This window comes from Suncus etruscus, chromosome 14, assembly GCF_024139225.1.
Source record: "Suncus etruscus isolate mSunEtr1 chromosome 14, mSunEtr1.pri.cur, whole genome shotgun sequence".
NCBI classification, from domain to species: domain Eukaryota; kingdom Metazoa; phylum Chordata; class Mammalia; order Eulipotyphla; family Soricidae; genus Suncus; species Suncus etruscus.
In genome coordinates this window covers 44,515,317-44,537,216 of record NC_064861.1, presented here as the reverse complement: position 1 = coordinate 44,537,216, position 21,900 = coordinate 44,515,317, and the positions used below count along the sequence as shown (strand labels likewise).

Genomic DNA, 21,900 nt, shown 5'->3' with positions numbered 1-21,900 from the left:
ATGAAGGCCCTCAACTTAGGCTCAATGGGAGGCATTGCCTTCCATCCTGATACCAGGATCAACAGATACTGCTGGGCATTGGGCTGGCTGATTGAATTAAGCACTGACATCTTGGCCTCACTCCCACTGCAGTCAGGTGTGGAGGGGCAGGGAGAGCTCCAGGGATGCCCATCTTCTGTACTGATGTGGCACTTAGCCAGACACCTAGCCTCTCTGGCTCCATCCTCCATTCTTGCCCACTCCAAGCTTTCCCAGTCCCCATTTGCCAAATCCAGGCTGGAATTTCTCCATCCTCAAGGAAGGCCCTCTCTTGTCCTTTTCTAACTTTAGATCCTTCACAGCAGGACTCCTGGTTTCTGGGCTGGAACAACTGCCCCAGTATTCCCCATAAACACTCCCTGCCCCCCAGTGCTTAAGACTCTGTCTCCACTGGTCTTCAAGTACCTGAACCTCCCCATCATCGGCTCCGCCAACCACATCTGGTCAATGATCGCCCCTCTCCTTAGCAAAGCACCGCCACCCTGCAGGACACAGGGTAAACCGAGGCTCAGAGGGAGAAGGGGTCCTGTGGAATCCCTAAGACTGGAGTCCTCCCCTCTCATGCAGTTCCTGGCCTCAGGTTTCCTGCCTTGTAAGTTCTCTCTACGCTGTTCCCGCGTCACCCACATCAGTCTCCTGACCCCAAGGCCGCTGGACCTCGGAAGTTGGGCCACAAAGCTCCTGATCCTCCATAACCACAACCCGCCCCAAACGCTGCTACGCAGACACCCCCTCTGCTTCTGCCTTCCCTCCAGACACGTGAACTCTCCAAAAGGAAAAGCAAGGCAGCCCTTTCTTAAATACGAGGCTTCAGGACAGCCTTGAAGACAAAGATGCCAGTTTCAGGGTGGAAAGACCCCCCTCGGTGTCCACCGGTTCGTCGTTACCCCAGCGCTGAGCCCAGGAATACTCACCACCTTGCAGCCCAAGCCGGACTCTGCGGGCCAGACTCAACTCGGGCTTTTCCGCCCACCTTGCACCGCCCCGACTCACCCCTTTCCACGCCCATTCTCGGCCCGGAGGCACGCCCCGCAACCCCGCGGGGCCGCCCCGCAGTCCAGGACACACCTAAGTCTAGGAGGGAAGAAGAGAACCTTAAGGATCTCCTGGGTGGCCGGGGCCTAGAGTGCGCTGGGTACTCCCAAGGGCCTTCACCTTGAACCGCTGGCCCCAGCCAAGTATGCTAGCATGTCTTTCTGAAGTGTTCACAAGGGGGATAGGGGAAGGAGTTGGGGGGGGGGGGAGACTGAATCAACTTTTTGGGCATCTTTCTGGAAGGGTACCTTGGTGAAAGTGGGAAGATTCCTAAATGCCCAGCAGCAGGTTACTTAAAGCATTCAGCAACTGCACCGGGAAATTTTAGCCATCTCCTCTCGTCTATATGACACACCCAACCTGAAACAAAATTTCCAGCAAGGCTTTCAAAATATATCCAGAGGTGGCCCAAAGCCAAAGAGATAGCACAATGGAGAGGGCGTTTGCCTTGTAATGCAGCTGACAGCCGGCATTCCTTATTGTGCAGTGAGCACTGCCAGGAGTGATAAGCTGAGTGTAGAGCCAGGAGTAAGCCCTGAGCACCGCCCGGTGTGATCAAAATCAAAACAAAAAGTATATATCCAGAATGCGATTCCCTGTCATAACTGCCGACTCTCCATCATTTCTCTCAGGACTGTAGAAGGAATGCTAGACCTTCTCTCTTAATCCAAATCTTACCAAGAGAGCAGCCATGGTGTGTATTTTTAAAAAATTTAATGAAGGGTGAGAGAAATAGTAGCAGGTATAAGGCAACAGCCTTGTAACAGCCAACCCAGCTTCAGTCCCCTGGTACTGCATATCATTTTCCAAGTGCCTCCAGGAGTGGTTCCTGATTACAGAGCCAATGAAGCTCTAATGCAGCTTCCTTGATACCTCCCATTTCAGAGAGAATGTTTCTGAAGGACTGCTTAATGAATATTGTACCTGGCACCTTGTCTGAACCCCCAAACCTCATTCACTCTACTTCAGGTAGGGTAGGCCTCCTGGAAATTGCCAGGCCTGCTACTGCCTCTGGTCTTTGTGTTTGCTGTTCCTTCTGTCTGAATGTGTTTCCTCTAGAAATCACCAATGGCTCCCCCTTCCTGCAGCATTCAACTCTTTGCCTAAATGTGGCTTCCTTTGTGTGGCCTTTTCCTCCCACATCCCTTTCCCTGCTTTATTTTGCAATTTTTCTCTACCACACTTGTTGCCACACATCATGCTCTATGTATACCATCTTTGGTGCTGGTCTCTAGGCCCAAATAATGAGTTCTGAGGAAACAGGAGTCTTTTTCCTCTTGTTCCCTGCTTCATTTTTTAGGGATGAGAATGGAGCCTGGCATACAAGCAGTGATTGTCCACTGAACATGTTGAAAGGAATGTTAGCTTTCTAATAACCAGTGTAGATGAAAGAACTATTGTTGCCTACGGGAGGCAAGAGGCAGATGCCAGAGCATTAGACTGTCTGATATCATAGACATACAATTTAAATGTAGGCCAGAATTAGAGGTCACTATCAGGGAAATTAGTGTAGGGGTCACATTAACTTATCCAAGAGGGATGAAGGGGACTGGTGTGCTAGTAATAATGCTCCACTGGAGGGGTTACAACTAGAAGCATGGTGCTCAGGAACACTCTGAGTAGTGCTTGGGAACTGAGCCTAGGTTTGTTGCATGCAAAGCATGTGATACTACCATTTAAGCTGTTTCCCTGTCCCCAATGCTCCATTTCTTTCTACTTGAATGATGGTTATATGGATGTAAATACTTTATGAATATTGATCAAGATAAAGAATTAGGAAGCTTTCATGTTTCTTTATGTTCATCATATTTATTTATTATGGTTTTGGGTCACATCTGTGATACTAAGGGCTTATCTCTGGCTCTGCACTCAGGAAGACTCCTGGCAGTACTCAGGGGACATACAAATTACTGGGGATGGAACTTAGGTTGGACATATGCAAAACAAGCACCTTACCCACTGTACTATCTCTCCAGCCTTTTATATGTTAGACAGAATTATTAACTTATTTTAGTTCTGAGAGGCCATGCCAGGCAATGCTGGGGGGTGGGATGGGTTGGACCAAACTAAACATTGTTTGAGGGCCACCAAGGCCATCTTTTATCAGGGATAAAACCCAAGGCCTCAAATATGTAAGGAATGTACTCTAATATTTGAGCCATATACTTAAGCTTCTTAACTTTTCTTTTTTGTTGTTGTATTTGGGCCATACCTGGTAGCACTCAGGAATTACTCCTAGTTATATGCTCAGAAATCACTTCCAGTAGGCTCGGGGAACCATGTGAAATGCCAGGGATCAAAACTGGACCGAAAAAAAAAAAAATGGGGGCCCGGAGAGATAGCACAGCGGTGTTTGCCTTGCAAGCAGCCGATCCAGGACCAAAGGTGGTTGGTTCGAATCCCGGTGTCCCATATGGTCCCCCGTGCCTGCCAGGAGCTATTTCTGAGCATAGAGCCAGGAGTAACCCCTGAGCACCGCCGGGTGTGACCCAAAAACTAAAAAAAAAAAAAAAAAAAAACTGGATCGACTGTATGCAAGGCAAATGCCCTACACACTGGGCTCAAACCATTAAATTTATTTTGAAATGCGCTATGGAGATAAACATGTTAGCTCCAAGTGGCATTTATAAAATAAAGTTTTAAAAAGATAGGCTGCTTTACACCAAGGGTTTCAAGAATACCTTAAAGAAAAGCTGTAGGTTTGGTTGTTGTTGTTGTTGTTGTTTTTAATAAGTGGGGTTAGAAAAATTAGTCATATGCCAAGAATATACTCTTATTTATCTTAATAAATAACATAAATTTATAATAATAAATTCCACCATTTATATGAATCCCTGACTCATAATATGTAGAAAACCTAATTCAAAATATATCAAGGTTCTTTACGTGAGAGCTAAAATAGAAAGCTCATAGAAGTAAAATCTATGGTGAGAATATTTGCATACTTGGATAAGGAAATGGTTTCTCAAATCTGATATCTAAAGAACAAGCAACTAAAAAAAATTGGGCTTTATCCAAAATACAGATGCTCAGACTTCAAAGGATACTATTGGAACAGTAAAAAGACAGCCAGAAGGAGGGGGTGAATAATTAAAAATTATACTTACAAAGGACTCCTAAAATCAAACAATAAAAAAAGATAAACGCGATTTTTTTTTAAGTAAGCAAAGGATTTGAGCAGACATTATGCCAAGGAAGATATACAAATAGCAGTAAACACATGAAAAGATGCTCAACACCATTAGTCATCAGGGAAATGCAAATCAGACCCTCCTCCGTGAGACAGCTCTTCACATCCAACAAACTCAGTGGACAATAACAAGAGCTGACAGACACGTGGAGAAGTTGGAGTGCTCAGTGAGATCAGAGAGTGTCATGCAGTTATGGAAGCCACTTGAGTCCAATCAATTCCATGCCCCAGAGCACTGAAACTTATATATGAATGTTCACAGCAGAGTTACTCAGGAAAAAACCCTAGGTATAAGCCACCCAAATGACCTAAATTTGGTAAGTGGCTACAGAAATTATATCTGGTGAATCCATACAATTGTAGATGATTCAACCAAAAAAGGAATGCATTGCTGATACATGCTACAACCTGGACGAGCCTGAAAAACATACAAAGTGAAAGAAGCCAGCTGCAAATTCATATCCTAGAGGAGCCCAAAGTGTTGCTAAGAGGCGAAGCAAGGCTACTACCCCCATGGAAACCTCTGCCTCAGGCAATAGTCTCCTTGCTGATCCAAACCTTCCACAGCTCAGCCCAAATGAATGAACACATAAATGCCCCCCATCCCCAGAGGCACCAGCATTCTTAGAGTCCTGGGCCTTTCCAGTGGGAGACAGGCAGTGGAAATTATAATGACTTTTAACTCAAGCCAACCAAAATTTGAATTATCTCCAACCAGAATTTGAATTATCTGTTGGCCTCAATGTTGAACCACTTTCAACTCTGGGCTCGGTTTCTTTCATAGTTCAGTGGTGCTGACAAGACATCTTACCATGAGGAAAACAAAAAAAGGACTAGGCACATGGTATAAGCACTGCACACCCTCTAACTGGGACACTACATTATTGTTTACAAGCTCCCAGCATGCATTTATCCTCCATATGATCCTCCTGACATCTATAGGGGATCCTGAACCTCTCTGTAGGAGGAAGAGTATGAAATTCCAAGAGGTAAATGCCATATTTTTAGTACCATAACATGCACTTTTCCCCACAAAAGATGGGGGAAAACATCTGTGTGTCTTATGGAGTGAATGCCGCCTTGCACTGAAGCCTGAGTGCAGGGGAAGAGAGCATATACTAACCACTTGATATTTGCAGTGGTATTCACACTTGATATTTGCAGATATTCGCAGCATATCCCCTTTATTGCACAGATAAAATACATAGTACAAGAAATCAGTTTATTTTGTTATAGTGTATTAAATACTTTTGTATACCATTTGCTTTAGAATATTTTTTCTTGTTTTCCTCATCTAAAAACTATGTGCATCTTATGTTCAGGTGCGTCATATAGAGCAAAAAATTCAGTAATTGCCCAGCAGTGACCAAGCTACGGTGGTGGGTCTGAGGCATGTGACCCATTTCTTTTTTTTTGGGGGGGTTGGTTTTGGGGTCACACCTGACAGTGCTCAGGGGTTCCTCCTGTCTCTACGCTCAGAAATCGCTCCTGGCAGATTTGAGGGACCATATGGGATGCCGGGATTCAAACCACCACCCTTCTGCATGCAAGGCAAACGCCCTACCTTCATGCTATCTCTCCAGCCCATGTGACCCATTTCTAAGTCCTCCTTCTAATGGCTTCTCAGACCCTGAATAATAAATGGTAGAGGTTTCTTGTCCTAAAGTTGATGAGGCCTTGTCTGGACTCTTATTTGTTTTTTTCCCTCATGGGGATGGTCTCATCCTTCAGTTTATACTGCTTATCCCTCAGATTGGGAGTTCTTTAGTTTAAGGTTTGGGGGCCACACTGGTTTTGCATGGGATGCCATGTGGTGTCAGGGTTAGCTAACATCAACACCAACCCTCTATTCTATCTCCATGACCTGTGGTTCATGTTTGTTGAATGACATAGCACCAAGGGGATGTCACATGGGAAAAGATAGTTGTCTCAGGACAGCTTCATACATGGGGGGAGGGGGAAAGATAAATGAGACCCAGACTCTGGGTGTCTGGGCATCCTCTGACCTCCATGACCACATTCCCTCATACTTACAAACCCCTTCAAATACATACACCAACCCAGTTCCAAGCCCATCAGTGAAGAAGGCAGGTTTTGCTGAAGTTCAGATGCCCAACAAATGTGATCCAGTTCCCCTTCACAGACATCCAGCTGTATCACCTTCCTCTTCTTCCCCTCCCCAGATGTTTCTAGAATCCTCTAAAAAAAAGTTTGATTTATCAAACTTCCATTCATTCTAGCCTATCCAGGTGACAAATTCCACCTCAGCTAAAGTAAACATTCCAGTAGTTGGACTGTTAGGGTCCAGAGTCGAAGTACAAGACCACACTACTGGACAAAATTTTAATCTGTCTACCAATAGTCCCCAAACTAACTGGCCAGGGTCATCTCTAGAAGGAGATGAACCCTGCCCAAGGTCATGAAGAGGATTATATAGGGAAGGTATATAGTGAGATTCTAGTTTTTTGGTGATCTTTAAATGATTGGCTACCTGGTATGGCCAGGTAGCTTGGGGCAGTGTTAATGGAAATAGGCTAATGGAAACCTAGCATGTGGCTTACACCATGCTGTCCTTACAAAATGTCATCTCTCCTTGTTCAGAACTCAGGACCCCACAGAACTCACCATGTATGTATGAGCAGCCCAGCTCCTTGACACCTTAGTAAAAGTCACATTCTTGGTTTGCAAGGGTTCAGAAAGACAGAGAAGGGCTGGCTTTCAGTACCATTTCACCTTCTGGCAGTCACCAACCTTAAAACTAAACTCCCTAAACTCCCACCCACACCACTCACCAAACCACTCAGCAAGGGGAGACAGCTCAGTGTACTGGAACTCTTCTTCCCACCTGAGAGAGTCTAGCTCAGAACTGCAGAGAGTAATCCCTGAGCACCAGCATGAGAGAAGACCACAGCACTATGGGTAAGGCCACAAAACTAAATACAAACTTAAAAAAATTCACCCAGATGAACCAATCTCCCAATTCTATAAGAGCTCTGCCTGGGAGACGGAAATGGGTGCATTTGAAGAGTTCTGTGATGAGAGACAGAGATGGTACATTTGGAGAGTCTTAACCAGGAGTCTTTGGCCACAAATCTTGACCATGTCATAGCTAGGCATCTTTGCACATATAAGGACTAACAGGCTGATGGTCCTGTGAGACCCAGGAGGAGCTGAGGCACCCCTCATCCCATCCTGCAGTGTAGATTCAAGGCCTACACCCTGGAAACCACCACACACACACACACACACACACACACACACACACACACACACACACACACAGCAGTTATGTCCTGACACAAACATAATGGCATTCCCTCACCCCAGAACACTCTGTCTGTGGCCCAATTCTTAAATCCTAAAATTCTAAGAAATTTTGAGCTTTTTAAAAGAGCTGAAGAGGTAGTACAGTGAGTAGGGTACTTGCCTTGTAAGGACTATCCTAAACCCAATCCCCATAATCCCATGTGTTTCTCTGTAAAATGATACCAATCAATGAACATCAAACAAAGATATTTATCCAACATTCTCTTTCCCTAAACCTCTTCTTTTGGTATGTAAAAGCCCACCTGGATTACTCAACCTTCTACCTCCTGGTATTGGGAATTGGTTTGAATAAAGAAAGGGCAGTTCTGGTTTGGGATTCAGGCAGAGAGCCTGAACAAGGCAAAAGGCCACAGACATCGCATTCATCTTTTCCTGACTGGCTTGGAATTTTTTTTTCTTTTGCCACTACCCTGGTTCTCCAGACCCATTCGTGAAACCAACAGCATGTGGAGTGAGATCACAACCTGTCGATTTTTTCTCCTAAGCCTACCAGTAGTGACCCCTGAGCACCACTAAGTGTGTCACCCCCACCAAAAATAAGGAAGCATTGGGTTTTTTGAAAGTCTGAGGCACACACACCCAGCTCTGGAAAAGCAAGATTGACGTAAGCTGAGCAAGACTGATGAAAAGTGGAATTTATTTGTCACCTGCAAACACCTCATCAGTGTGAGGGTGGATTCTAAGTATATTTTTCTTTAGATCTGCACACTTGAGGCACACTTGAGACTGATCACTACTCGTTGAATATAACACAAGAAGTATGTGTGTTAGAGACCCCAGGCAACCAGGCTCCAGAATGGCAGTAGAACAAGTCTTCAGTTATTTGCCTGGTGTGGAATGTTCTGGTGAAAGGAGGGGCCTTGGTTTCATGTTGCAACTAAGGAAACTGAAATTCAGAGTAGGGCGGTGCCTGCTTAGGTCCCAGAATGAGTCAGGCCGGAGCTGGAGCCACAGAACCCACCCCCTCTGCACCATCACTGCATACTCATTCATTCATTCATTCACACAGACCCCAAAGACCGAATGGCCGCTGGCAGGCAGTGGGAATCAAATGCCTACACAAAGTCTCCATCTTATGCGATGTCTGGGGCCAGCTAATCAACCAAGCAAGGAAAGATTCTGTTAGAGGAGTCTAAGAGGTACAGGATGAAGCGAAGGCCAAGCTGCCTAGACGCCACAGGATTCTGTGGTGGAAAAATCACAGGGACTGAGACTAAGTGTTTGAGGAACAGAAAGCAGCTGGCCTGTCAGTACAGCAAGCTTCCTCAGGAATGGCGCAATCAGAGGTCAGGAAGGGAGCAAGCAAATGTCAGAGGCCTGCTTTATGCTGGGTAGGACTTTGAGAAGCTTTATTCTGATAGGAAAAGTTCCAGAAAAGTCTGAGGAGAAGATGTGTTTTGATTTTGAATTCTAGGGAAGACACAGCAACTCTAAGATAGGTTAGGCTTTCCTGCTGCCCAGGACCTGGAAATGACCCCCTCACCTCTAGCCTCTACAGACACCCCTCCTATGTGTCTACACCCCCACCTGATAGGCCTTGTCAGCGCTGTTCACCACCAGAGCTGGGCTGTGAGAGAACCCTCCCCCCCATGAATTTCCAAGTCCCTCTTGGTTTAGCTCCACCCTTCCTATGCAGGTCAGCTCCCCAGCCCCTGGGGGTTTCCAAAGAGCAGCCCCCAGAAGAGGAAGTAGGGGCTTCCACCCTCTGTCCTGTGGGCGCTGGCTAGGAGGCTCTCAGGGCTATAGAAAAGAGAACTACAACCCTAAAGCAGGTAGGACCTTGCCTTGCATTCTGTTGACTCAAGTTCGATCACAGGGACCCTATAGTCCCCAGAGTGATCCCTGAGCACAGAATCAGGAGTAAGTCTTGAGCACAGCTGGATATGGAGCAAACCACCACACTCTCTCCACCCCTAAAGAAAGGAAAGAAAAGCAAAGAGAGCTGAGTCTGCTCTGGCCTCAGAAGTACCCAGGTCCATGCAGAGTAACAGAGGAAAGGCAAAGTGCAGGGAACAGAGGAGGCATTCCAGCCACTGCTGACTGGAGCTCACATCTGCACAGCCCAGGACCTGTATGAGCAGTGCCAGCACAGGGAAATGTGACAGGGCCCTTGAGCACCAGCCACACAGTGGCACCAACATCTCCAGCCACAGCTAAATAGACTGATTGTTTGTTTGTTTTTTCCTAACTGCTTACAGGGAACAGCCATGCAGGCAGGTAGGGACACCTGAAAAGTAGCTCTTGCCTTACCTCCCTACAAACCTCTCCTCCAAGTGCATGGTGGGACCAACATGAGCAAGATCTACTCAGACTATGTTTGTTTATTTTATTTTTTTGGATTTTGGGCCACATCTGACAGTTCTCAGGGGTTACTCCTGGCTCCAAAGAATCACTCCTGGAAAGCTCAGGAGACCATATTGGATGCCAGAGATCAAACCTGGGTCAGTCGTGTGCAAGGCAAATGCCCTGCTCGTGTGCTATTGCTCCAGCCTGGTCAGCACAGTTCTAACTGCTGGCAATTCTGAGTTCAGCTTCAGTCCTATAATGGCTAGTGACATGGTTGCAGAAGCAACAGAAAAGTACAAGAAAGGGGCAGCTGCCCAGTCCTGACGTAGGAGACAGCAGTTAAAGAGAGATTGACACCATGGAATGCTTAAGAGTCTTAAACTTCCACTCTTTCAAGACATCCATCAAGAAATTGTAGGGAGGGTCAAAGCGATAGCGCAGAGCGTAAGGCACTCATTTTGTACACGGCTGACCTAGGTTCAATCCTTGGCATCCTAATATGGTACCCTAAATCTGCTAGGAGTCATGTTTGAGTGCAGATAGTAGTAACCCTTGAGAGCCATTGAGTATGGCCCCCTCAAAAAATAAAGAAAAAAGAAACTGTAGGAGCCAGAGTGATAGCAAAGCAAGCAGGTGCTTGCATTGTATAGGGCTGAACTAGGTTTTATTCCCGCAGCTCCTATGGTCCCCAGTGCACTGCCAGGGGGTGTAAGTTATGTCTTCCAAACAAACAAACAAACAAACAAAAGATAAACTGCAGAGGCAAATCTTAGGGTGTGAATAGATACTGAGAGGCACCTGTGGCCAACAGACCCTCAAGAATACCCACAAACTACTAAGAAAACCCAGCTGAGAAATGAGCAATAGGCTTGAGCAGACACATCACCACAGTGGATATGTGGATATTTGCCAGGATCACCAGCTAAATAGCTGGAATTCTTCCATGGGAAACTATCACACTAAACAATGTGGCCAGGTATAGTGCAGGTGATATGCATTGCCGGCAGGATTCACGGGCAGGTTACCCTGGAAATCCTTTAGCACAATCCAGTACACTTGAAGCCATCGTCAGTCTAAGATCCCAAGTGACACAAACACCTCAGATAAACAAGAACATCTAGGTCAGTTGTGGGCTAGTCTCTGCAGTACTGACCAGGATGGCCTAAGTCAGATAATTCCCCAACATGCATCAGCAGACAAAGAAGCATACTAATGACAGATTGAAAATGTGGCAACATATTGCAAACATGACAAATGTCTTTTAAAAAATCCAGCTCCATGGGGAACCAAGAGATAGTACAGTAGGTAGGTGCTTGCTTGCCTTGCACATGGCCAACCCAGTTTTGATCTCTGGTACTTAATATGGTTTCCTCAGCACCACCAGGAGTGATCTCAGAACACAGAGACAGGAGTAGGACCTAGATGTAGCTAGGAGGAGGCCCACAAATAAAAAGAACAAAATAACAAAACTCTAGACACATACACCAAATAAACTTTCATAAATGTTGAATGCAAGAAGTAAAACTTAAGTTCCACAGATGATAAGTAGGACTTTATTTCCTCCACCTTGTTGCTATTATCATTGTTACATGATCGGAACACATATAATCCTCAGTTGCAGTACTCACACGCTCAGGACAACTTTGAGTGAGTGGTAGCATCAGGGTCCCTAAACCTCATGCTTAGCATGTGAGGTGGTAGCAGGGATCAAACTCAGAGCCTCATGCCTGCTGAGCACGCGCTCTACCAGATGAGCTATCACTATATGGTGAGATTTATATTTATATAAATGTATATAATTTATATAAAATTAAAAACTGAGAGGCCAAGGGTTAGTACAGTGGGTAGGGCATTTGCCTTGCATGCACCTAACCAGGGTTCTACCCCTGGCTTACCATATGGTACTGCCCTGAGCATGTCAGGAGTGAACTCTGAGTGTAATGTCAGGGGCACATCTGGGTGTGGGGTCCCCCAAAGTTTCAAAATGTAAGAGAAAGAAGCTCTTATTTGGGCATCTATTCACAGGCAGTAAATCTACAGGAAGTCAGGGAGCATTTGTCATGGCAGTCAGGGCTGAGATAAGTTGGAGGAGATGCACAGAGCTGCAGAGAGGTACCTGGTGGCTCTGGAAATAAAGAGGTTTTATGTGCAGCCCTGGCCCTGCCTTTGCCCCCAGAGTACATGGGCTCATGGGTTCCCTTCCCAGTGGTGTAGACACAGAGCTGCCCTGAGGAAGGCTCCAGAGGACAGTGGATCTCTCACTCTCATTCTGTGACTCTTCCAACTCTGTGCTATAAGCCTCAGTTTCTCCCTCTATTAAGGAGACACACCAAGTCCTTTATCGTTGTTGTTTGTGGATCATACCTGGTTCAGGGCTTACTCTTGGCTCTGTGTTCAGGAGTCATTTTTAGTGGTACTTGAGGGGCCATGTGGGATGCTGGGGACCAAATCAGAGTTGGCCACAGTAAGGCAAGCACCCTACCTGTTGTTCTATCTTTTTAGCCCCAAGTCTCACACTTATGTCTTTGTGTGAACATTAAGAAACTTTGAGAGAAAATGTCCAGACGCTGATACTGTCCAGGGACCTGGGGGGGTGGGACAAATAATGGCCAGGCTGCAGGTATGTGAAGTTCATCTTTTGCTTCTATGTGAAGCCCATTAGTCTGGGCAACTCAGGCTGGGTGTCAGCGGGACTCAAAGTGCCACCCATGGGCGGGCCGTGAGGAGGCCACACAGCTTATTTCCTGTTTTCAAAAGGGACAGCTTTATAGGAACAGCTACCACTCAACTGTTCGCAGCTGCCACACTGGACACAGAGATTCCAAGCAGAGCATGAGACATTCTCTGGGACCTCAGACACACAGGCCAGAGGCTACAGGTCAGTGTAAGACCCCTAGTAGAGTGGCTTTGTGAAACTTGTCGGGAATCCATTTCCGGTGACCTGTCACTCTCTTGGTACCGGCTGGGCCAGGGCGGGCAGACACTGGGCTCTGGGGGTGTTGGGTCTCTCCTTAGCAGAACAGGACCGGCTCCTCACCCCTTTCTACCTCTCTCTTTTGTGAAGAGTCAAGTCCTTCCACCCTTCTTCTAAGGAATCATTAACAGTGTGTGTGTGTGTGTGTGTGTGTGTGTGTGTGTGTGTGTGTGTGTGTGTGTGTTTCCCAAAGAACAGTGCCGGGAACTCCTGCGGAAGAAGGCTGGGGAATTGGGGGAAACAGCTGGAGTGGTCTCACTGGTGATTTGAATCAGAATTTGTTCGATGGGACAAGTCCCAAGTATCAGGAAACTCTGAGGCCTTCATATGGGTGAGTCCTCCACCCCAGAATCCTCTACAGCCAGTGAGGTTCTTCAAGTGATCCCCATGGACACATCAGGGGACTGGGAGGGAGGAGAAAGTAGCCATGTACAAAGGGAGCATGGCTTAGGGTTCTAGCTCCTAGGAAGTTACTCTGTTCCAGGGCCCCTAACCTATCCCCCATATACATGCTTACAAACTTCTGTTGCAAACTTGTGGTGTCCCCAGAGACAATACTGATTTCCTCACTTTACAGCAAAAAATGTAGGGCCCAGCAAGGAAGGAGAAGCCACCCATTGTTTGGGGGCACCCACACATTTTCCTTCTCCTTCCTTGCTCTTGTGAGGAGCCTGAGGCCAAGACCTTGGAGATGACACAAGGAAGATAGGGGGCTGTAGGACTCATGGCTTATCATCAGTCTATCTCATGCTCAGCTTTCCCCATGTGTCTGGCATATCTGGCCAGTGCCCTTGGTCCTGAGGATTCTCAGGATCTCAAGGACCAGGTTTCTAGTTGCTGGTATAGCACCAGCTGCCTAGCAGAACTGAAGGCTAGGGCTGAGATCAGGGTTCCTTGCTGCCCCAATTCCTCATTGGAGAAGCAGGAATGCCCCCCACCCCAGAAATACTGAACATACCTGTGGGCCACCATTAGCTCCCCTGGGTAGGAGAGTACCTAGCCCTCAGCACACACTCCTTTTGGGCAACAGGACACACTTGGAACAAGAGGCTGAGTCCTTCAGGGCACAGGCGACAAAGGTGTTTCAGCCACAGCAGCTCAGGCGTGTATGGTGCTAGGCCAGCCAAGCCCTTGCTCTGTTTCTTACCAGAATCAGGTGGTATTGGATGGGGGGAGGGACTGACTCAGAGGGATCTACTGGACCTCTGCACAGAGCCAACTGGAGAATGCCCAGGGGAGGGTTCCAATGTGCTGTACCCCATTAGGTTAACTTCAAGAGTCCTTCACCCAGAGCAGGCTGAGCACTGACTCTGTCACAGACCAGTGACACCCTTGACAGGGGCACAGCTTGATCTGTGTGTGAGGTCCCAGCAGCATAGGGTGGCTGCAGCTTTGCTCCAGACCAGAGTCCAGGTATCAGTTCCTGGTGCTCTGCGTCCCTCAGATGCTGTTCAGGAGGCCAGAAGCTGTCCCAATTCATTAGAATTTTGTGTGTCTGAGAGCTCAGCTACTCAATCCATCTAGGTTTTACTTGACCCATCCAGGCTTAGGGTTTTTTATTCTGTTGTTTGGTTTTGGTTTGGGGGTTGTACCTAAGAGCTCAGGACTTGTTCCTAACTTTGCTTTTAGGTATCTTTCTTGGTGCATGTTTAGAGGGCCATATGCAATGTCCAGAATCAAGCCCCTATCACCCACATGCAAGTTAAGTACCCTTCCCACTATGCCCTCACTCCAAGCCTCCCCCCTGACTCTGCCCCACCTCAGGTTTTAATGAGCCCAAATACACTTTTCTCAGTGGTCATGAACTTCTTTTATTTGTTTGTTTGTTTGTTTTTGGTTTTTGGGCTACACCTAGCAGCACTCAGAGGTTACTCCTGGCTCAGAAATTGCTTCTGGCAGGCTCGGGGACCATATGGATTGCCAGGGATAGAACCTGGGTCTGTCCTGAGTCAGCAGCATGCAAGGCAAACACCCTACCACTATGCTATCACTCCAGCTCTGGCCATAAACTTTTAGTTTATATTTTAACACCTAACTCTAGAGTCAATTATTCCTAAAATAATTCTCAAATCCCCACACCAGATGCAGATCACAGGTTAGTACCTGGTGCTGGCCCTGAGCTTCACAGAGCCCCTCACAGCCTCCTGTGGTATGTGTCCATTTTATTTATTGATAAACGAATTTGTTTGTTCCAAGAACCTACTTGATGGTGCTCAGGGACTATTCCTGACTCTGTGCTCAGGCGTGGACCTGGATATGCTCAGGGGCTCATATGCAGTGTGAGGGATCTTAACTAGGGGTGCAATGAATATGGCTACATGTGAGGCCAGCATTTTTTCTCCTGTACTGCCTCTCCAGTTCCAGTATGCCCATTTTAGAGAAAACTGGAGGACACCAGCATTTCATAACATGCCAGGCACTAAGTCTTTTCATCCTCTTATCTGGACCATGACAGAACTGTATAAACTAAGTTCTAGCACCTACAAGGTCCCACTCCTCTAGCACCGAACCCTGGCCCTGAGTCCTGAGCACCTCTTCTTAGCTCTTGGTGCTCAGTTCTAAGTCCCAGCCATATAAGGGGGAAAGGAGCACGGGGCTTAGAGCACACAGTCTGGCAGTGCCATATTACTGCATATCATAGGACCTTGAGCTAAACCCCCAGTTTCCTTACCTGTAAGACACACTTACCAGACAGAGAATGTTATGTGTGACCACTACCATAGTGGCTATGAAGCATCTGATCCATGTGAAGTGGGTACCAGTCATCAGCGAATGTTTACTTGGAGGGTGGGGAGGGGGGATAGCAGCACCTTCACAGCCTGGCTGTGCATGCTGAGATCTCACTCATGTCAAAGCTATTGAAAGACTTGGATCAAGCCAGCTTCTTTCTCACAAGAAATAGCTTAGAGAGCAGAGGGTAGACTACTTACCTTGCATGTGACATATCCAGGTTTAATACCTCCCAACACACACACACACACACACACACACACACACACACACACACACACACACATCACATCACATCACATCACAAATCTCCCAGAAATAGCCCCTGAGAGCATAACTAAAAAAGCTTTGAGCACTGCTATGGCCCCAATTCCCCCCTGTTGAATAAAAGCCCTTGGATTGGAATGGATGGTGGTGGATGGTGAGAGAGGCCTTTCTCCTCCACCCCAGGCCACGTGTCTGCAACCCCCTCCAGCCGGCAGGTCTGCAAGTTCAGGATAGCGGAGGGAAGAAAATCCACAGCAGTCAGGTTTCAGGAGATATCAGCTTTATTCATGGCCCTAGCCACCACATGTGTGGCCTATAAACCTTTTATGGTGGATCCCTATTCGGCCCTGCATTGTACCTTGTCTCTCAGCCATCTCTCCTCCTCATGCTTCTCTCTCAATCCATCCTCCAAATCCTCCCAAAATTCTCTACTGCCCTCCAGGCTAAACCTTTTGTTGCCTACCAAAGAACCCTCCCAGAAATGGGCAGGTCTTATTAGCAGGTATGGTTACAGGAAGAATGGGGCATGGGCTAACACCCCCCCCCAAATAGCTAAAGCCATTGCATTTGATTTAAGGCATCTTACATAAAAGTTTGGCACAGTTGGGTAGTACTGTAACTAACTAGTCCCATAAGATAAGGATATTCTTGGTCTGGAGAAGTATCAGAGCAGCAAAGGGACAGGCCAGGGTATAGCTGTGCACACTGGGTATACAGTAAAGGGTGCAATAGAGAACTAAGCAATGTGAACTATGACATGGATTCTAGGCATCCCAGGATCCACCAGGCACCTCCAACTTATAAGGTACTCACTATTTTCTCTTGTCCCCTTGCAGGCTTGGAGAATGGCAAGTTCTGAGCACCCTGAAAGTCCCAGATGTGGGGAACCCAGAGCCCAGTACATGGCAGAGACCAAACAGGATGTCTCTGTCACTGGATCGGATGCTGCATGTCTGCCATTTGATGACTTAGGTGGGCTGGGAGCTTGGAAAGAGGGATAGATTGGAATATCTGACATGCAATGTGGGTGGTTTCATGGCTACAGCAAGGTGGAGGGCTTTCTTAACTCAAATTATGCACAGAGGACACCAAAATAATAATTTAGTGTAAGCAGTGGACCTGGGAGACAATCTTGATGCAAAGGAAAGTAGGGAAGCAAGGAAAGGAGGGTAGGAAGTCCTTACAGAGAATCTGGCTATCAAAGAGCAGATGATTGTTCAGACAATGAGGTTTCCCCTGTGCAAAGACTTCTTGGGAGACTATTCAGACCATATCTCAGGGTGCTGCTCCCATTCATGAGGCAGGAGGCCTGGCTGGGGCTCATCTCTCCCATCTCTAGGGAAAGCTCTCAGTAGCAAGAAAAGCACTTCTGGGAGAAATCCAGTGGCATTTTCTATATAGCAATGAGTTCTAATGGGACTGGCCTCCAGCCACAGACATCAACTGGAGCAAATATCTGCTCCTTTCCTCATGAAATGACTCAAGATCATTCCATCCTTCAGGTCCTGTGAGAGGAGACCTGGGGAAAAATAAACATTGACACATTGGGTCTCAAGTGGGAAATAGACTATGAAAAAGTATCTGAGATATGGGGCCGGAGATATGGGGCACAGCAGTAGGGCTTTTTTGCCTTGTACACTATTGACTCAGGATGACAAGATTTGATCCCCACATCCCATTTGGTTCTCTGAACCTGCCAGGAGCAATTTCTGAGAGCAGAGCCAGGAGTAACCCCTGAGTGCCACTGGATGTGGGCCCCCCCAAAATATCTGAGATGTGGTAAAGCTAGAGGGACAAAGTGGGCAGCTCTCATACCAAAGCTAAGGGCAGTTTGGGGGCTGGAGAGGTTTATTGGGAAGAGTCCTGAGGTCCAAAACTCATGAAAGGTGTGGTTTAGATTGGGCTGGGAAGGACTGGGCTCTCCCCCAAGATCTCAGAAACACTTCATGTCTTGAAAAAGGGAAATAGAAACTCATATTTGAGGCAAAAGGTGAGGCATGTCAGAAAAAAGTGTCCAGAAAGATGAGTCAGTGTGGGCTGAGCATATGATTTTCATACAGGCAATCTGGATTTAATCCTCAGTACTATGTGGGCCCCTGAGCAACCTACTAGTGCATAGGTAAGAGGAGCCCTGAGCAACTCCAGATGTGCTCCCACAAAAAGAAGAGGCAGAGTATAGAGATAAGATGCTTGTCTTATACTTGACTGACTTCAGTTTGCTCCTGGCACCACATATTACTCCTAAGCATTTCCAGGAATGATTCCTGAGACAGGAGTAAACCTTGAGTGCTGATATGAGAAGGAGGAGGAGAAAAAATATTTGGAACAGGGGAATGAGAAAAGGGCATTAGGAAGGGCTTCCAGACTCAGCCTAGAAGCAGGTACCCACAGGATGCCCTCCTCCAACCACAGTTGGATCAGACCATATTTAAATGTCCCATCCCACCATCTCCCCAAATCCTTGTCCCCCAAAAGTGTTGCCCTGGTCTTAAAGTGCTTTCCTCACAGGCGCCCCCAGCAGCCCCAGCGCCCACTCCAGTATGACCACACGTGAGTTACAGGAATACTGGAGAAGGGAGAAGGGCAGCCACAAGCATGTCAAACTGCTCTTCGAGATTGCTTCAGCCCGAATCGTGGAGAGGAAAGTCTCCAAGTTTGTGGTAAGTCTGATCAGGACCTGTAGTTTTCCCTGCCAGGCCCTAGGGCAAGTTTTGAGGAGCATATGTCCCTCAGCCAAAAGATGGTTTGATCACAGATTCCCCTGGAGAAAATGGCCACAGCACAACATTTCCTGATGGAAAGGCTATGAAGGTAGTACTGCAGCATGTACTTGCCTTACACACAGTTGTTTGGTTTGGCCCTCAGCACACATATAATCTTCTGAGCACCATTAGGGGCTGTTCTGAGCACAGAACCAGGAATAAACCCTGATAACCAACTGATGCGGCCCACCCCACCTTAAAATCTTCTTGATGAACATTGACTACATTGGGTACAGCCATGTATAAGTCAAGGCCACACTCCTAAGTAGTCCTGTTTTATCTGGTTGACTAATGTTATCCAGCTATGCCCTTCTAACCATTTCTTCCCAACCTACATATGTAGCATTTTATCTTTATGTTATCATATACCTAACTTCTTTTCCTTTATTAATTTTTATCTTGTTTTTCTTTGGGGGGGGGCCATACCTGAAGGTTTATTCATGAATCTGTTCTTAGAGATTACTCCTAGCTGGACCAGGTAGACATAGGTTGACTATGTACAAAGTTAGCACTCTATACTTTATATTATCTCTCTAGTCCCAAAATAACTCTTTTTTCATGGCTTTTGGGCCACATCCAGCGTGCTCAGGTGTAAAATCTCCATGAGCTGTATCTCCAAACCCAGATGAACAAGACAGAATCAGGACCACAAGTCTTATTCAGTGTTGCACATGAAATAATCCAAACTGGGCTGCAGTGAAACACATATAATCTGGCAGTCTTCTACCTCATATCTCCACCTAGCTGCCTGACAGAACTGTTTTTATTGAGTACAGAGACCACCTCAGGTGGGGGGCAGTAAGGACATAGATAGCTCAGGCTATTCTGAGCCTGTCTTACACAGGTTTACATATGAAACAATCTATTTTTCAGCAAAACCAAGTTGTAAATAAAAAGATACAAAGAAACCAGGGATAATCTTTGTTTTAGGTAAAATAAGGTGTAACATAACTCTCAGGGGTTACTTCTGACTTTGCACTCTGGAATCACTCCTAGCAGTGTTTGGGAGATCTTATGGGCTGCTGGGGATCACACCTAAGTTGGCCAAGACAAGTACCCTACCTGCTGTTCTATTGCCCCAATCCCAACTTATTTTTTAACAACACGACATCTATTGGGGGTCAGGGGTATGACTCAATTGCAGACCACATGCCTCCAATGATTAAGGCCTTGACTTCAATTCCCAACACTATAAAACAAAGTGAGAACACAGTCACAATACTGAATACATTTCTTTGAAAGGGAAATACCTTCCATGGAAAAACCGGCATCACCTGGCATAGATCAGACTAAAAACAAAGAACTCTGAGTCTGTTACTAAATTCTTGATATTAAATTCTGGGAGAAGGCTCTGTGCTCTGAATCTAAATCCCTGGTTAGAACAGACTTGGAGCTTTTTTCATACAGAGAGATGCTATGGAGAACAACACTCAGGGCCTCTCATCCCCTTCACTGGGCCCGCAGTCACAAGGACAGCTGGGCCTCACACTGTGCAGGACAAAGTTTCAGTGGTGGGTATTCTCACCATCCACATTTTCTTCATCAGAAAACTGCACCGCAGAGGTCAACTTATCCTTATAAACCCATAGAACAGTTGGGGGTGGAGCCATAGGACAACTGGTAAGACACTTGCATGTGACTGACCCAGGTTCAATCCCCAGCAGCATATCTGATCTCCTGAGAACCTCCAAAAATGATTCCTGATCACATAGCCATGAGTAAGCCCTGAGCATTGCTAGCAATGATCTAAAAAAATCACAGATGGAAAAAAAATTATACAAGGGTGAGGCCAGGGAATAATTCAGACAATAGGTATCTTTAACCTGTATTCTCTTAAAAAATAATTGAAAATGAATCTTTTTGTTTGGTTATTGGGGGGGGGGGATTTTTGGGGGAGAGGGTCGCACCCAGTAATGCTCAGGGTTTATTCCTGGCTCTGTCTGAGAGATCATACGGGAAGCTGGGGATGGATCCTTCTAAAAACCACACATGAGAAAAATAAAAAATATCTAAGTTGAGCTTCCCACTTTGGGAACTAGAGGCTGGGTTCCGAGGACAGGAGATGTAAGAGGATCCCTCCATGCCTTTGTGGCATGCCCCTATGTTTTCTCCTGGAACCCTCTCACCTGACTATGCTCCTTATTCCCAGTTTGTCACCATCCACCTTTCCAGCTCAGCCATGCCTAGAGGGCCACTCAAAGCAGAATTGCAGCGAAGCCCAGCCTATTTTCAGAATGCTTTAGATCAGGGTCATTATTTTCAACAGCCGGGATCTCTCTGTCTGCTAAAACCGTGCGTTTGGGATGTCTTCCAAACCCCCCCCCCCCCACTCTCCTTGCTCCATAGATGTACCAAATCGTCATCATCCAGACGGGAAGTTTTGACAGCCACAAAGCCGTCCTGGATCGACGCTATTCGGACTTCGAGAGGCTGCAGAAAAGCCTGCTCAAGGAGTTCAGGGAAGAGATCGAGGACGTGGCCTTCCCCAGGAAGCACCTGCTGGGCAACTTCACCGAGGAGATGATGTGCGAGCGCAAGCTGGCCTTCAAGGAGTACCTGAGCCTGCTGTACGCCATCCGCTGCGTGCGCCGCTCGCGCGAGTTCATCGACTTCCTCACGCGGCCCGAGCTGCGCGAGGCCTTCGGCTGCCTGCGGGCCGGCCAGTACCCGCGGGCGCTGGACATCCTGGTGCGCGTGCTGCCGCTCCTGGAGAAGCTGACCCCGCACTGCCCGGCGCTGCGGGTGCCCGCGCTGTGCGCCGCGCTGCTGTGCCACCGCGACCTCGAGCGCCCCCTGGAGGCCTTCGCGGCGGGCGAGAGCGCCCTGCAGTGCCTGCACGCCCGCGAGGGCCACCGCTACTATGCGCCTCTGCTTGACACCCTCATCAGTTTGGCCTACGCGCTAGGCAAGGACTTTTCGGCCCTCAAGGAGAGGCTGGACGAGTGCCAGCTCCGGAGGCCCACCTCGCGGGCCTACTCCCTGAAGGAGCTCACGGTCCGCGAGTATCTCAACTAGGTGGTCTTGGCAAGGAAGTTGCAGAAGTTTGCATGCGTGGGGAAACACTTGGGGTCCCTGTCCATTTGTTGCGTCTGGACAAGCCTCTTCTCTGGTCCATCCGGTGTTGAACAGGAGCGAGCTGTCACCCTGGAATGCAGCACTCAGGAAGTGCAGGAAGGGCCAGACTTGTGGCATGTTCATACTGCACTCTCAGAACTCAGAGCAATTACATCTTCCTGATAGTGACATAGGGAGTTGGCATGGGGGCTAGAGAAGAAGATGCAGGTCCTCCT

At 47.3% G+C, this 21,900-nt stretch overlaps 1 protein-coding gene across 1 annotated transcript; it reads left to right on the top strand.

Moving 5' to 3' along the window:
• On the top strand, nt 1-21,625 carry SNX20 (sorting nexin 20). The gene is made up of 4 exons (XM_049787399.1): nt 1-136; nt 410-535; nt 18,357-18,508; nt 20,957-21,625. The coding sequence occupies exons 1-4, from the start codon at nt 1-3 to the stop codon at nt 21,623-21,625; spliced, it is 1,083 nt and encodes a 360-aa protein (XP_049643356.1).
• The last annotated feature ends 275 nt before the right edge of the window (nt 21,626-21,900 follow it).

Bases quoted from the DNA above. Each gene is read 5' to 3' on its own strand.
- SNX20 (XM_049787399.1), top strand. From the start codon at position 1: ATGAAGGCCCTCAACTTAGGCTCAATGGGAGGCATTGCCTTCCATCCT. The intron at 137-409 runs GTGTGGAGGGGC...CCTGCCCCCCAG, and splicing joins CTCACTCCCACTGCAGTCAG to TGCTTAAGACTCTGTCTCCA. The intron at 536-18,356 runs GTAAACCGAGGC...CTTTCCTCACAG, and splicing joins GCCACCCTGCAGGACACAGG to GCGCCCCCAGCAGCCCCAGC.